Genomic DNA, 15263 nt, shown 5'->3' with positions numbered 1-15263 from the left:
CTTGACTATAACTGATATGTTAGATCCACTATGGACTGGACTCTCACACTATTATGTTAGATCCACTATGGACTGGACTCTCACACTATTATGTTAGATCCACTATGGACTGGACTCTCACACTATTATGTCAGATCCACTATGGACTTGACTCTCACTATTATGTTAGATCCACTATGGACTGGACTCTCACAATATTATGTCGAATCCACTATGGACTTGACTATAACTGATATGTTAGATCCACTATGGACTGGACTCTCACACTATTATGTTAGATCCACTATGGACTGGACTCTCACACTATTATGTTAGATCCACTATGGACTGGACTCTCTCTATTATGTTGGATCCACTATGGACTGGACTCTCTCTATTATGTTAGATCCACTATGGATTGGACTCTCACTATTATGTTAGATCCACTATGTACTGCACTCTCTCTATTATGTTGGATCCACTATGGACTGGACTCTCTCTATTATGTTAGATCCACTATGGATTGGACTCTCACTATTATGTTAGATCCACTATGGACTGGACTCTCTCTATTATGTTAGATCCACTATAGACTGGACTCTCTCTATTATGTTAGATCCACTATGGACTGGACTCTCACTATTATGTTAGATCCACTATGGACTGGACTCTCTCTATTATGTTAGATCCACTATGGACTGGACTCTCTCTATTATGTTAGATCCACTATGGACTGGACTCTCACTATTATGTTAGATCCACTATGGACTGGACTCTCTCTATTATGTTAGATCCACTATAGACTGGACTCTCACTATTATGTTAGATCCACTATGGACTGGACTCTCACTATTATGTTAGATCCACTATGGACTGGACTCTCTCTATTATGTTAGATCCACTATGGACTGGACTCTCAATATAATGTTGGATCCACTATGGACTGGACTCTCACTATAATGTTAGATCAACTATGGACTGCATCTTCTTCTGCTTATCCCAGGTCGGGTCGCGGGGGCAGCAGCCTAAGCAGGGAAGCCCACACTTTCCTCTCCCTGGCCACTTCGTCATCATTCGTCAATAAATATGTTTTTTAAAAAGATGATTTTCACAGCCAGCTTGCAGACTCTGCATCAGTCTTCCATGCAGCAACACACAAAATAAATGGATACGAAATCATTAAAATGAATGATTAATTTATTCATTTTTTGTTTGTTGTTCTTATATCAGGGGATTTGTAGATTGTAATTCTTGCGGGAAGGTCAAAGGCCCCACCTCCTGCATGCAGATGGACACACACTGGTACACGTCTCTGGCACAAACAAATGGTCTTTCCGTATCGCAAGGAGAGAATTTCCAAAAGGTTTCCCCTGAAAAACACAAAAAAGTAAAAACTTCATTTTAAGGTCTTGATGTTCAATGTACAAATAAAATGGTTCCTGTTGTATTCTAAATAAAAGCAAGATCCACTATGGACTACACTCTCACTATTATGTTGGATCTACTATGGACTGGATCTAACATAATAGTGAGAGTCCAGTCCATAGTGGATCTAACATAATAGTGAGAGTCCAGTCCATAGTGGATCTAACATAATAGTGAGAGTCCAGTCCATAGTGGATCTAACATAAAACTGTGAGAGTCCAGTCCATAGTGGATCTAACATAATAGTGTGAGAGTCCAGTCCATAGTGGATCTAACATAATAGTGAGAGTCCAGTCCATAGTGAATCTAACATAAAACTGTGGGAGTCCAGTCCATAGTGGATCTAACATAATAGTGAGAGTCCAATCCATAGTGGATCTGACATAATAGTAAGAAAGTCCAGTCCATGGTGGATCTAACATAATAGTGAGAGTCCAGTCCATAGCGGATCTAACATAATAGTGGGAAAGTACGGTCTCACTAACATAATAGTGAGAGACCAGTCCATAGTGGTTCTAACATATTAGTGAGAGTCCAGTCCATAGTGGATCTAACATAATAGTGAGAGTCCAGTCCATAGTGGATCTAACATAATAGTGAGAGTCCAGTCCATAGTGGATCTAACATAACAGTGAGAGTCCAGTCCATAGTGGATCTAACATAATAGTGGGAGTCCAGTCCATAGTGGATCTAACATAATAGTAAGAAAGTCCAGGCCATAGTGGATCTAACATAATAGTAAGAAAGTCCAGGCCATAGTGGATCTAACATAATAGTGAGAGAGTCCAGTCCATAGTAGATCTAGCATAATAGTGAGAGTCCAGTCCATAGTGGATCTAACATAATAGTGAGAGAGTCCAGTCCATAGTAGATCTAACATAATAGTGAGAGTCCAGTCCATAGTGGATCTAACATAATAGTGAGAGTCGAGTCCATAGTGGATCTAACATAATAGTGAAAGTCCAGTCCATAGTGGTTCTAACATATTAGTGAGAATCCAGTCCATAGTGGATCTAACATAATAGTGAGAGTCCAGTCCATAGTGGATCAAACATAATAGTGTGAGAGTCCAGTCCATAGTCGATTTAACATAATAGAGAGAGTCCAGTCCATAGTGGATCCAACATAATAGTGGGAAAGTCCGGTCTCACTAACATAATAGTGAGAGTCCAGTCCATAGTGGTTCTAACATATTAATGAGAGTCCAGTCCATAGTGGATCTAACATAATAGTGGGAGTCTAGTCCAAAGTGGATCTAACATAATAGTGTGAGACTGGACTCCCACTATTATGTTAGATCCACTATGGACTGGACTCCCACTAACATGTTAGTGTGAGAGTCCAGTCCATAGCGCATCTTTAAATGTCATTTATATTGTATATCGTCAAAACTGCCCAGCCCTAAACAAGATAAAGAAATATAACTCATACCGTCGTCAACATTCTGTGTTCCACATTCTCCATCATTGTCGGACGGCCTCAAAAAAAAGTCAACTTCTGATTGGTCAGTCCAAGACAAATCCAAATCCACCTGTTCATGACATTGCAAGAACTAAACACATCATTATTAAAATGTTTACTGTCAAGATTGTAAGCTTCCAGTCCCTAAGGGAGAAGGGGAGTGTTGTTTTGTTGCTTTTGATGTTGTTGTGTTTTGTTACTATGGATTATGTAAGTCAGCTGGTGGGGTTTGGCATGTGGAGTGCTGTGGACTTAGACGAGCAGTGTGTTTTTGTGTGTTGCGTATTATAGTGATGTATGTTTTTCTGTACTTGTGAGGACCCCCGGAAAAATGAGATGCTGCATCTAAAGCGCTGTCGTTGTTGTGTTTTGTTACTATGGAATATGTCAGAGTTTGTTGCTGACGAACCCCAAGATGCAGAGAAGGAGGCAGGCATTGAATAAGAAAATATCATTTAATTTAAATAATAGAACAAGATCTAACAAAAGGGTACTAACACAAAGCGCGCACGAGGCGGATAACAAACTAAGGGAGCTAGCATGGGAGCTAGAAAACAAAAGGGAACGTTGCATGTCTCACGCTTTGATAAAAGGATTGGACTCAGATGCAGAGTCAGGCTTTTATTTTGACAACTTCCTTTTACCTCCAAAGTCAAGAAATAACATTATCACAACGAAAAAAAAAAAAACTATTCGGCGAAAAGGTTCCAGAAAAAGAAGGAACAACCGAAAAGTAAAGAAGAACTATAATTGACGCCGTAAATGCTATAAACAGTATTTAACAAAAAACACTCCAACAGGAGGACCAAAATAACATCTATGAAATGTTCTACACTACCTAATCTAATAAAGTTTTTAACAAAAATAGTCACTCAAAAAGTTGAGGAATGAGAGAAAAAATTTTAACTGAAACTTACCACTGCGGCTGAATAACTAAATAACCAAAATCGCTCTGCTGAGGAGGAAGAAAGGAAAACTCAAAATATTCATAAAGGGGTTCAGGATCAAGGGACATAGGCAGAAGACAAGGCAAGGCATGGACAAAGACACGGACGCTAGAGAGCACGAATAAACGAGACAATCTGGCACAGAACAAAGGGAGGAGTGAGCTTATAAAACACATGAAGGTAATAGGGAAACAATCAGAAAACAGGGATGACGTCAGACTGACGACACAGAAGGAAGGGCAAGTGACCTGAAACGAGCGGAGAGTTACTTTTCAAATTAAAACCACAAGACAGAAAAACCCCAAATAAGACGTCCCTCACCGCATGGAAGCTAGCAAGAATCGAGCAGGAAACAGAAGTGGTACGTGTAATATAAAAACAAACTTGGAAGCAGGGAACAAAAGGCAGTAGGCTAAAAACCACAATCAAACATAGCTTACCGCAACGCTGCATAGACAAGACAAGGTACGACACCACAGGAGCGATGACACATCACAAGAGCGACAAGAAGTGACGTCGACGAATCAATAATCCAGCACTGACTGGGGGAACAAAGCAGGTACAGAAAGGAGCGGGCTGATTGACACCAGGTGTGGCCCGGTGCCAATCAGCCGCAGCTGAGGGGAAACAAAGCACTCAGGGAGACAAACAGGAAGCTGAACCAAAATAAGAGGGCCGACAGGAACTGAGGACAGGAAATACTAAACACACAGAGGAAAAACTAAAACACAAACAAACTGTCAGTGGCAAGCCTGACAGATTATGTATGTCAGCTGGTGGGGTTTGGCTGTGGACTTAGACGAGCAGTGTGTTTTTGTGTGTTGCGTGTTATAGTGATGTATGTTTTTCTGTACTTGTGAGGACCCCCCTGGAAAAATGAGACGCTGCACCCAAAGCTCTGTCCTTGAAGTACTTGTTTTGAAATAAATAGTAAAGTTTGGACACACTTTCTCATTTCAATGTGTTTTCTTTATTTCCGTGACTATTTACATTATACTTTAGAGCAGGGGTCACCAACACGGTGCCAGCGGGCACCAGGTCGCCCGTAAGGACCAGATAAGTCGCCCGCTGGCCTGTTCTAAAAATAGTTCAAATAGCAGCACTTACCAGTGAGCTGCCTCTATTTTTTTCAATTGTATTTATTTACTAGCAATCTGGTCTCGCTTTGTTCGACATTTTTAATTCTAAGAGAGACAAAACTCAAATGGAATTTGAAAATCCGAGAAAATATTTGAAAGACTTGGTCTTCACTTGTTTAAATAAATGTATTTTTTTTTTCTTTGCTTCTTAAAACTTTCAGAAAGACAATTTTAGAGAAAAAATACAACCTTAAAAATGATTTTAGGATTTTTAAACACATGTACCTTTTTACCTTTTAAATTCCTGCCTCGTCTTTCCTGATCAATGTTCATGCACATTTATCTTTTTTATGGTAAAGAATAATAAATACATTTTAATTAAATCCTTCATTTTAGCTTCTGTTTTTTCGACGAAGAATATTTGTGAAATATTTTTTCATGCGTATGATTAAAATTCAAAAACATTATTCTGGAAAATGTAGAAAATCTTTAGAATCAAATTTAAGTCTTATTTTAAAGTCTTTTGAATTGCTTTTAAAATTTCTGTTCTGGAAAAATCTAGAAGAAATAATGATTTGTCTTTGTTAGAAATATAGCTTGGTCCAATTTGTTATATATTCTAACAAAGTGCAGATTGGGTTTTAACCTATTTAAAACAGGTCATCAAAATTATAAAATTAATCTTAATCAGGGAAAATTACTAATGATGTTCCATAAATTCTTTTTTTAATTTTTTCAAAAAGATTCGAACTAGCTAGTTTTTCTCTTCTTTTTTTGGTTGAATTATGAAGCTTCCTCTGGCTGTGAGGTGGTCCCGGTCGTCCTGGGTTTCCCTTGCCACGCGTCTCCTTGGTCGGAAAAGACCTCGACGGTCAATGGTCGCATGGAAGATCCACAACGGTCACGAAGACGGAGGAAGGCTGCAGCAAAAATGGGCCCCTCCGATTGTCTTAGTCTCCTTGCCCTTGGACCCTGGCCTTGTCTCCGCCAATTTCGAAATTGAAGATAAACTATGTTTCAAAATTTAATTTTCATTTTTTCCAGTTTTCTCCTCTTTTAAACCGTTCAATTAAGTGTTTTTTTCATCATTTATTCTCTACAAAAAACTTTCGGTAAAAGGAAAAAAAATGTACGACGGAATGACAGACAGAAATACCCATTTTTTATATATATATATAGATTCATGTATTAAAGGTAAATAGAGAAAATTGGCTATTTCTGGCAATTTATTTAAGTGTGTATCAAACTGGTAGCCCTTCGCATTAATCAGTACCCAAGAAGTAGCTCTTGGTTTCAAAAAGGTTGCTGTAGATTGTCACTGAAGGCATCGAAACTATGACACCTGTGAAGTGAAAACCATTTGAGGTGACTGTCACACCTGGGTGAAGTCTCGTCCGGGGTTTCCTGATTTTTCATTTCCTGTTTTATTTTGAAATGCAGACTCCCCCTCTCGTTTCAGATCACTTGCCCTTCCTCCTGTTCCACTGGTCTGACGTCTTTCCTGATTGCCTGATCGTGTCCACCTGTGTCACCCTCCCTCAGGTTTACAAAAGTCTCGTCCTCCTTCTGTCCTGCGTTCCTGTCAGACATGGACTTGGACTTTGGTTGTTTCTTCGATGCGGAGGATATTTAGTACCAGTCAGACGTGAATGTAAGTGCATCTTGATTTATTAACACTAACACAAACAAACTACAAAAAGGCAAACAAAGGGCGCACACAATGGCGGAGAACAAATACTTGGCTACAAAAACAAATGACTAGAACAAAGGCTGTAAGCTATAAACGTGAAACAAAAACACTTGCACCGTGGCATGAATAACAAACCAAAAACTTACGTGGCATGGACAGAATAATAAACAGTGTGGCAAGGCATGAAGGTAGAAGTTGCCAGACTGACTACCTGGTAACTATGGCTTAAATAATAACTGTGATCATTGAAATCAGGTGTGAGGGCTGAGGACAGGGGCGTGACTTGAGGGCATGGTGAAAATCAAAGAGTTTGCAAACCTTTTGTCAGGTTGGATTAGCTTCTCAGCATTGCCTCCGTTGAGGTGCTTTTTGTCATATTTTGCATGTTGTTTCCTGTGCCGGAGTGTTTCGTATCTTTTTTGTGCAGACCTCCTGCGTTCCTGTCAGGCATGGACTTGGACTTTGGTTGTTTCTTCGACGCGGCGGATATTTAGGACGAGCCTGACGTGAATGTAGGTACATCTTGATTTATTAACACTAACACAAACAAACTACAAAAAGGCAAACAAAGGGCGCACACAATGGCGGAGAACAAATACTTGGCTACAAAAACAAATGACTAGAACAAAGGCTGTAAGCTATAAACGTGAAACAAAAACACTTGCACCGTGGCATGAATAACAAACCAAAAACTTACGTGGCATGGACAGAATAATAAACAGTGTGGCAAGGCATGAAGGTAGAAGTTGCCAGACTGACTACCTGGTAACTGTGGCTTAAATAATAACCGTGATCATTGAAATCAGGTGTGAGGGCTGAGGACAGGGGCGTGACTTGAGGGCATGGTGAAAATCAAAGAGTTTGCAAACCTTTTGTCAGGTTGGATTAGCTTCTCAGCATTGCCTCCGTTGAGGTGCTTTTTGTCATATTTTGCATGTTGTTTCCTGTGCCGGAGTGTTTCGTATCTTTTTTGTGCAGACCTCCTGCGTTCCTGTCAGGCATGGACTTGGACTTTGGTTGTTTCTTCGACGCGGCGGATATTTAGGACGAGCCTGACGTGAATGTAGGTACATCTTGATTTATTAACACTAACACAAACAAACTACAAAAAGGCAAACAAAGGGCGCACACAATGGCGGAGAACAAATACTTGGCTACAAAAACAAATGACTAGAACAAAGGCTGTAAGCTATAAACGTGAAACAAAAACACTTGCACCGTGGCATGAATAACAAACCAAAAACTTACGTGGCATGGACAGAATAATAAACAGTGTGGCAAGGCATGAAGGTAGAAGTTGCCAGACTGACTACCTGGTAACTGTGGCTTAAATAATAACCGTGATCATTGAAATCAGGTGTGAGGGCTGAGGACAGGGGCGTGACTTGAGGGCATGGTGAAAATCAAAGAGTTTGCAAACCTTTTGTCAGGTAAGATTAGCTTCTTAGCATTGCCTCCGTTGAGGTGCTTTTTGTCATATTTTGCATGTTGTTTTCTTAGCACCTTTTTTCCTTCCTCAGCCGGAGTGTTTTGAGTTTTTTTTTTTAGATTTTGTTGGTAAGCTCTGTTTTGATAGACTGTTTTAGTTTCTCCCTTTTTGGACCCTTTTCCTTGTGGGAACACAAATCCTGCATTTGTGTTCCGAGTCCTATTGTGACTACCGCTTGAAGCCAGTCGAGAGAATGCCAAGAGTGTGCAAAACTGTAAGCAGAGCAAAGGGTGGCTATTTTAAAGAAACTAGAATATAAAACATGTTTTCAGTTATTTCACCTTTTTTTGTTAAGTACAAACCCCGTTTCCATATGAGTTGGGAAATTGTGTTAGATGTAAATATAAACGGAATACAATGATTTGCAAATCCTTTTCAACCCATATTCAGTTGAATATGCTACAAAGACAAAATATTTGATGTTCAAACTCATAAACTTTATTTTTTTTGCAAATAATAATTAACTTAGAATTTCATGGCTGCAACACGTGCCAAAGTAGTTGGGAAAGGGCATGTTCACCACTGTGTTACATCACCTTTTCTTTTAACAACACTCAATAAACGTTTGGGAACTGAGGAAACTAATTGTTGAAGCTTTGAAAGTGGAATTCTTTCCCATTCTTGTTTTATGTAGAGCTTCAGTCCTTCAACAGTCCGGGGTCTCGGCTGTCGTATTTTACGCTTCATGATGCGCCACACATTTTCCATGGGAGACAGCTCTGGACTGCAGGCGGGCCAGGAAAGTACCCGCATTATTTTTTTTACGAAGCCACGCTGTTGTAACACTTGTCTTGCTGAAATAAGCAGGGGCGTCCATGATAACGTTGCTTGGATGACAACATATGTTGTTCCAAAACCTGTATGGCCCGTTCAGTATTAATGGTGCCTTCACAGATGTGTAAGTTACCCATGCCTTGGGCACTAATGCACCCCCATACCATCACAGATGCTGGCTTTTTAACTTTGCACCTATAACAATCCGAATAGTTATTTTCCTCTTTGTCCTCTGTTTCCGTATATAATTTGAAATGTGGCCTCGTTAGACCACAGAACACCTTTCCACTTCGCATCAGTCCATCTTAGGTGAGCTCGGGCCAAGCCAGGCCGGCGACGTTTCAGGATATTATTGATAAATGGGTTTGGCCTTGCATAGTAGAGTTTTAACTTGCAGCGACCGACTGTAGTTACTGACAGTGGTTTTATGAAGTGTCCCTTAGCCCATGTGGTGATATCCTTTACACACTGATGTCGGATTTTTGATGCAGTACCGCCTGAGGGATCAAAAGTCCGAAATATCATCGTGATTTCTCCAGATTCTCGTAACTTTTTGATGATTTTACGGACCGTAGATAGTAAAATCCCAAAATTCCTTGCAATAGCTCGTTGAGAAATGTTGTTCTAAAACTGTTCGACAATTTGCTTACAAAGTGGTGACCCTCGCCCCATCCTTGATTGTGAATTAGTTAGCATTTCATGGAAGCTGCTTTTATAGCCAATCATGGTACCCACCTGTTCCCAATTAGCCTGCACACCTGTGGGATGTTCCAAATAAGTGTTTGATGAGCATTCCTCAACTTTTCCCTCAAATTTATTGCCACCTTTCCCAACTTCTTTGTCACGTCTTGCTGGCATCAAATTCTAAAGTTAATGATTATTTGCGACAACAAAAAAATGTTTGAGTTTGAACATCAAATATGTTGTCTTTGTAGCATATTCAACTGAATACGGGTTGAAAATGATCTGCAAATCATTGTATTCAGTTTATATTTACATCTAACGCAATTTCCCAACTCATATGGAAACGGGGTTTGTACATAACTCCGCATATGTTCGTTTGTAGTTTCGATGCCTTCAGTCGCAATATCCGATGTAAAAAAGTAATAAAATAAAGAAAACTCATTGAATGAGAATACGTCTGTGTTTATAAAGTAGATATGCGCTGTAGCAACACTCAATTCTCTCACATCCTTCCTTTTTGTGGGGGTGACAAGATGGATATTTCATGTTCTATACGAAATACTTATGAGAACAAGACAACTTTGTTTCACCTCATTCCGGAGTCCAATCCACGGTTCAGAAATATCTCGAATGAAGGTGAGCCCATTAATGACTGATACTTCCACTTGGTTGTGGATGGATGCCAAATTCCCACCAAACTGGTTGCAGGTCGCCTATTAGTGATAAGAGAGTAAAATAAATTAATTAACTAAGTCAAGGTCTCCAAAAGGCACAAGTGACTTTTTAACCACCTAGCATTCTGGGATTTGGTTTTGGGTAAAGCTTCGACAACAACAACAAAAGTCAGAACCAGAGTAAAAGTGAAGCTCTGTAATTAATGGAAAATGGCCAAGAGTGATACAGCCAAAGATAGGACGGAGATGATCAGTTTGTCTGGTACTGTGCCTTTAATACGATCCAGCCCCACCTTCTCCAGGACAAGCTGGATAGAATGCGAGCGGACCCCTGCCTGGTGGCCTGGATTTCAAATTACCTCACCGATAGGCCACGGTATGGCAGAGAGGAGGAGTTTCGGAGCATGCTGAGAGACTTTGCTGTCTGGTGCCAGCTCAATCCGTCAATGACCAAGGAGCTGGTCATTGACTTTGGGAATCACAACCTATTGTGATCGAGGGAGTTGAGGTACAGACTTTGGACTCATTCAAGTACCTCGGGGTGTGGGTGGACAATAAGCTGGACTGGACTGTCAACAGACCACTTGTACAGGAAAGGACAGAGCAGGCTGTACTTCCTCAGGAGGCTGCGCTCCTTCATCTGTAAAAAAAACTCTTGTGGATGTAGCACCAGTCTGTGGTTGCCAGTGTTCTGTAAAACGTTGTAGTGTGCTTGGGGGGGCAGTACATCTAAGAAGGACAGCTCCAGGCTGTAGAAACTGATCAGGCGATCGGAATAAAACTGGACTCACTGGTGATGGTGGCAGAGAAGAGGACTGTGGAAAAACTACTGAGCATCATGGATGATGCCAGTCAACCTCTACATGATCAGTAGCCAGAAGAGCTTGTTCAGTGCGAGACTGCTTCATCCCAAGTGCAGGACTAATAGACTAAAAAATATCCTTTCTCCCACATACCTTTTAGACTGTACAACTCTTCTCTGGCAGGGAGGGGTGATGGGGGTACTAGAATGACAGGGGATGCTAAACAATAATTCAATACTTGGTCATAACATGATCACAACTGCCTAGTTTTTCTTATGTTCATGAACTTGCAAATTGGTCTTAAAACAATCTTTGAAGTGTGTAGGAAGCCTATCAGGGAGGTAAGTAAATTTATAGATATCAACACAGTGCTCCCCAAAAGCATCCCCATCCCAGTCGCTTCACACTCGGCTGTGAACCAATCCAGTGAGAGCTGAAGATCCTGGCCAGATGAAGCCTTCAGGACCACATCATCTGCAAAAAGCAGAGACCTAATCCTGCATCCACCAAACCCAAACCAGATATCCTCAACGCCCTGACTGCACCTAGAAATGATGTCCATAAAAGTCATGAACAGAATCGGTGACAAAGGGCAGCCTTGGCTGAGTCCAGCCCTCACTGGAAACGGGTCCGCAATGCAGACCAAGCTCTGACACTGATCATACAAGGAGTGGACTGCCACAATCAGACAGTCCGTTACCCCATACTCCCCGAGCACTCTTCACAGGACTTCCCGGCGTACACGGTCGAATGCCTTTCTCCAGGTCCACAAAGCATGTGAAAACTGTTTGGGGCAAACTCCCATGCACCCTCAAGTACCTAGAGCTGGTCCACAGTTCCACGACCAGGACGAAAACCACACTGAATCCGAGGTTCGACTAGCCGGCGTAACCTCCTCTCCAGTACACCTGAATAGACCTTATCGGGAAGGCTGAGGATTGAAACCTGCTGAGATTTTGACTACAAAATAAAGAATACAAGGAGGTATGTATTGTGCTAACATATCAGATTGATATTGGTATCGGCCAGTAGGTATGGCTACAATATCGGTGTTGTGTCGGGAGTCAGACCCCCTAACTGAATCCAAGGAGACGTTTAGGCAGAAAAATATACAAAAGTTCAAGTGATCGGAATGGTAAGAACATACCTCTGCTGCGGTAAAATTCATTGGTATCGTACCGAGGATGAAACAACGATTGTCCAACCGAGTCCAGCCTTCAGGACACTGATTATCTGGATCTGGCAGTCGAGATGTAGAAAAAGAAGCAGGCATTAAACAACTTTCTTTTTGTGGAATGTGTAGTCACCTACTTCTCACAGAGGCTTCATTTTCAGACGACTGTGAAGAAGAAGAAAACATGAATTGGTCATGAAAAGCCAGACTTTCAGAAGAATTCAATCTATTCAATAGTTCTTGACTTGCATTTAAACTTGCTGCATTTACCAAAACCGGAACACAATCGGAGAGTTACGGTATTCTTAAATCACGTTTCTTTTTAGGAAACAGAGCAGGGGGTCTAAAACGGGGAGTTGCGACCCAAAAGTGGATCGTGGACCAGTTTTCAGTGGGTCGGAGGTCTTAGTCTCTGGACAGATCCGATGTCCGTGAATTCATCTCGTGTTTGTGTCTATGGCGCCATGTTGTGCTTGTCGTGTTTCTTTATGTAAAGCTTCAGTCGGAGAAGAATGACATCGAGTGGAGACTAGTAAAGAAAAAACAGTTACCGTATTTTTCGGACTATAAGGCACACTGAAAAGCCTTGAATTTTCTAAAAAATTGACATTGCGCCTTATAACTCGCTGTGCCTTATGTACTGCATGATTCCGGTTGTGCTTACCGACCTCGAAGCTAATTTATTGGTAAATGGTAGATGGCAGTCACACATACGAGCTGCGTGTAGACTGCAACACCACATTTTTAAATGTTCCATTCATAATGTAGAACATTATAGACGGCGCTCAAAATTCGTCAAAGGGTTTTATTACGACTTTAGTAAGCTATGAAGCCGCACCCCTTGATGGATTGTCAACATACGATTATTATTATGGTGTGTGTATTAGGACCCATTACCAGATGTCATGATCTGCGGTCCGGATCATGTTTTGGTTAGTTATGTTCTGTTCGTTTTGGACTCCCGTAGTTACTGTTGTGCTCCACTCCTGGGTTTATTTTGGTCACCATGGGGATTAATTAGGTTCACCTGCCTCTGGTTAGTGGTCCCATGCTCAGCTGCTGTCTACCACTAATCAGAGAGCTATTTAGTCACCTTGCTCGCCACGCACAGGCTGGCGTCATTCTGTCAGGGCGGGGTTTCTTCTCCCGAAATGCCGACGGACGACTCTGGACGAAAGCGTGAGGTAGGAACATGATACAAATATCAAAACTCAAAGAGGTACAAACAAGGCGAAGGCACAAGGCGCTGATCGAACTTGGAGCTAAAGCTAACTCTTAGCACGGACAAGGGACAGGCAATACTCGGGGAACTGTGCCATGAAACAAACAAGACTTACGTAGCAAGGCAACTACAGACAAGGCGAAACTCACGAAACTGGTGCATACAGCAAACAATGACAGCAGCTGAGCGTGGGACCACTAACCAGAGGCAGGTGAACCCAATTAATCCCCATGGTGACCAAAATAAACTCAGGAGTGCGCACAACAGGAACTAAGGGAGTCCAAAACTAACAGAACATGACTCACCAAAACATGATCCGGACCACGGTACAGTATTGACAGTCAAAGTTGCATCAGATGTGACGGATGACATCAGATGTGTGAGTGGGACAGTACTGACAGTCAAAGTTGCATCAGATGTGAGAGATGACATCAGATGTGTAAATGGGAAAGTATTGACAGTCAAAGTTGCATTAGATGACAGATGTGTAAATGGGACAGTATTGACAGTCAAAGGTGCATTAGATGACACACGTGTAAGTGGAACAGTATTGACAGTCAAAGTAGCATTAACTGACATATGTGTAAGTGGGACAGTATTGACGGTCAAAGTTGCATCAGCTGTGAGAGATGACAGATGTCTAAGTGGGACAGTATTGACATGTCAAAGTTGCATTTGATGACAGATGTGTAAGTAAGACAGTATTGACAGTCAAAGTAGCATTAATTGACATATGGGTAAGTGGGACAGCATTGACAGTCAAAGTTGCATCAGATGTCAGAGATGACAGATGTCTAAGTGGGACAGTATTGACATGTCAAAGTTGCATTAACTGACAAATGTGTAAGTGGGACAGCGTTGACAGTCAAAGTTGCATCAGCTGTGAGAGATGACAGATGTCTAAGTGGGACAGAATTGACAGTCAAAGTTATATCAGATGTGAGAGATTACAGAAGTGTAAGTGGGACAGTGTTGACAGTCAAAGTTGCATTAGATGACAAATGCGTAAGTGGGACAGTACTAACAGTCAAATTTGCATCAGATGTGAGAGATGACAGATGTCTAAGTGGGACAGTATTGACAGTCCAAGTTGCATTAACTGACAAATGTGTAAGTGGAACAGTATTGACAGCCAAAGTTGCATCAGCTGAAAAAGAGATGACGGATGTCTAAATGGGACAGTATTGACAGTCAAAGTTGCATTTGATGACAGATGTGTAAGTGGGATAGTATTGACAGTCAAATTGCATTAACTGACAGACGTGTAGGTGGGACAGTATTAACAGTCAAAGTTGCATTAGATGACAGATGTGTAAGTGGGACAGTGTTGACAGTCAAAGTTGCATTAACTGACAGATGTGTAAGTGGGACAGTATTGACAGTCAAGTTGCATTAGATGACAGATGTGTAAGTGGGACAGTATTGACAGTCAAAGTCGCATCAGCTGTGAGAGATGACAGCTGTCTAAGTGGGACAGTATTGACAGTCAAAGTTGCATCAAATGGGGTCACGATACTAAAACTGCAATTTCTTAAATTAAATGATAAAATCATCAAAAATGCAAATGGCCTCATGTCACAAACATGTTTTATGAGGAATACCAGGAATATTCATTTAATACAACTTTTCATTTGAAAGATGAACATGTGGGGTCATTTTTTTAACCATGCTTGTGCATCTAAGGGTTAAGTGCAGCGAGAAGTGCGATACAGCCCTCAATAAAAACGACCTGGGCCCTTCCGCTGTGTATTTCCCCACAAAGATAAAACCTGCGACTGAGGCCACCACCCCTCAAGCAAGAAGTTTCTGTCCTTGCACAGATAGAAGTACGATAGTTAATAACTATAGCAACTGCTTTTAAG

The 15263-nt window shown here is 41.2% G+C and overlaps 1 protein-coding gene across 2 annotated transcripts; it reads right to left on the bottom strand.

Annotated features, from left to right (window-relative positions):
* Positions 1-1158: 1158 nt before the first annotated feature.
* LOC133547983 (galactose-specific lectin nattectin-like) lies at positions 1159-12423 on the bottom strand. 2 transcript variants are annotated; one of them, XM_061893431.1, is made up of 5 exons: positions 12317-12423; positions 12153-12244; positions 10119-10241; positions 2836-2956; positions 1159-1349 (listed from the first exon to the last, which is right to left on the bottom strand). In XM_061893431.1, the coding sequence occupies exons 1-5, from the start codon at positions 12363-12365 to the stop codon at positions 1201-1203; spliced, it is 534 nt and encodes a 177-aa protein (XP_061749415.1). In that variant the 5' UTR covers positions 12366-12423; the 3' UTR covers positions 1159-1200. The 2 variants fall into 2 exon arrangements, with proteins under 2 accessions (XP_061749415.1, XP_061749416.1); XM_061893432.1 differs by having other exon boundaries at positions 2836-2935; positions 12317-12390.
* Positions 12424-15263: the final 2840 nt, after the last annotated feature.

This window comes from Nerophis ophidion, unplaced genomic scaffold, assembly GCF_033978795.1.
Source record: "Nerophis ophidion isolate RoL-2023_Sa unplaced genomic scaffold, RoL_Noph_v1.0 HiC_scaffold_322, whole genome shotgun sequence".
In the NCBI taxonomy this organism is placed as follows: Eukaryota; Metazoa; Chordata; class Actinopteri; order Syngnathiformes; family Syngnathidae; genus Nerophis; species Nerophis ophidion.
The sequence above is the reverse complement of the archived record's forward strand: the minus strand, read 5'-3'. Positions and strand labels throughout refer to the sequence as shown.

What these genes read in the sequence shown, in the direction of transcription:
- LOC133547983 (XM_061893431.1), bottom strand. Translation starts at nt 12,365, where the DNA reads ATGTTTTCTTCTTCTTCACAGTCGTCTGAAAATGAAGCCTCTGTGAGA. An exon ending in AAATGAAGCCTCTGTGAGAA is followed by an intron (nt 12,245 to 12,316) that starts GTAGGTGACTAC and finishes CTCGACTGCCAG; the next exon opens with ATCCAGATAATCAGTGTCCT. An exon ending in TGAATTTTACCGCAGCAGAG is followed by an intron (nt 10,242 to 12,152) that starts GTATGTTCTTAC and finishes TATCACTAATAG; the next exon opens with GCGACCTGCAACCAGTTTGG.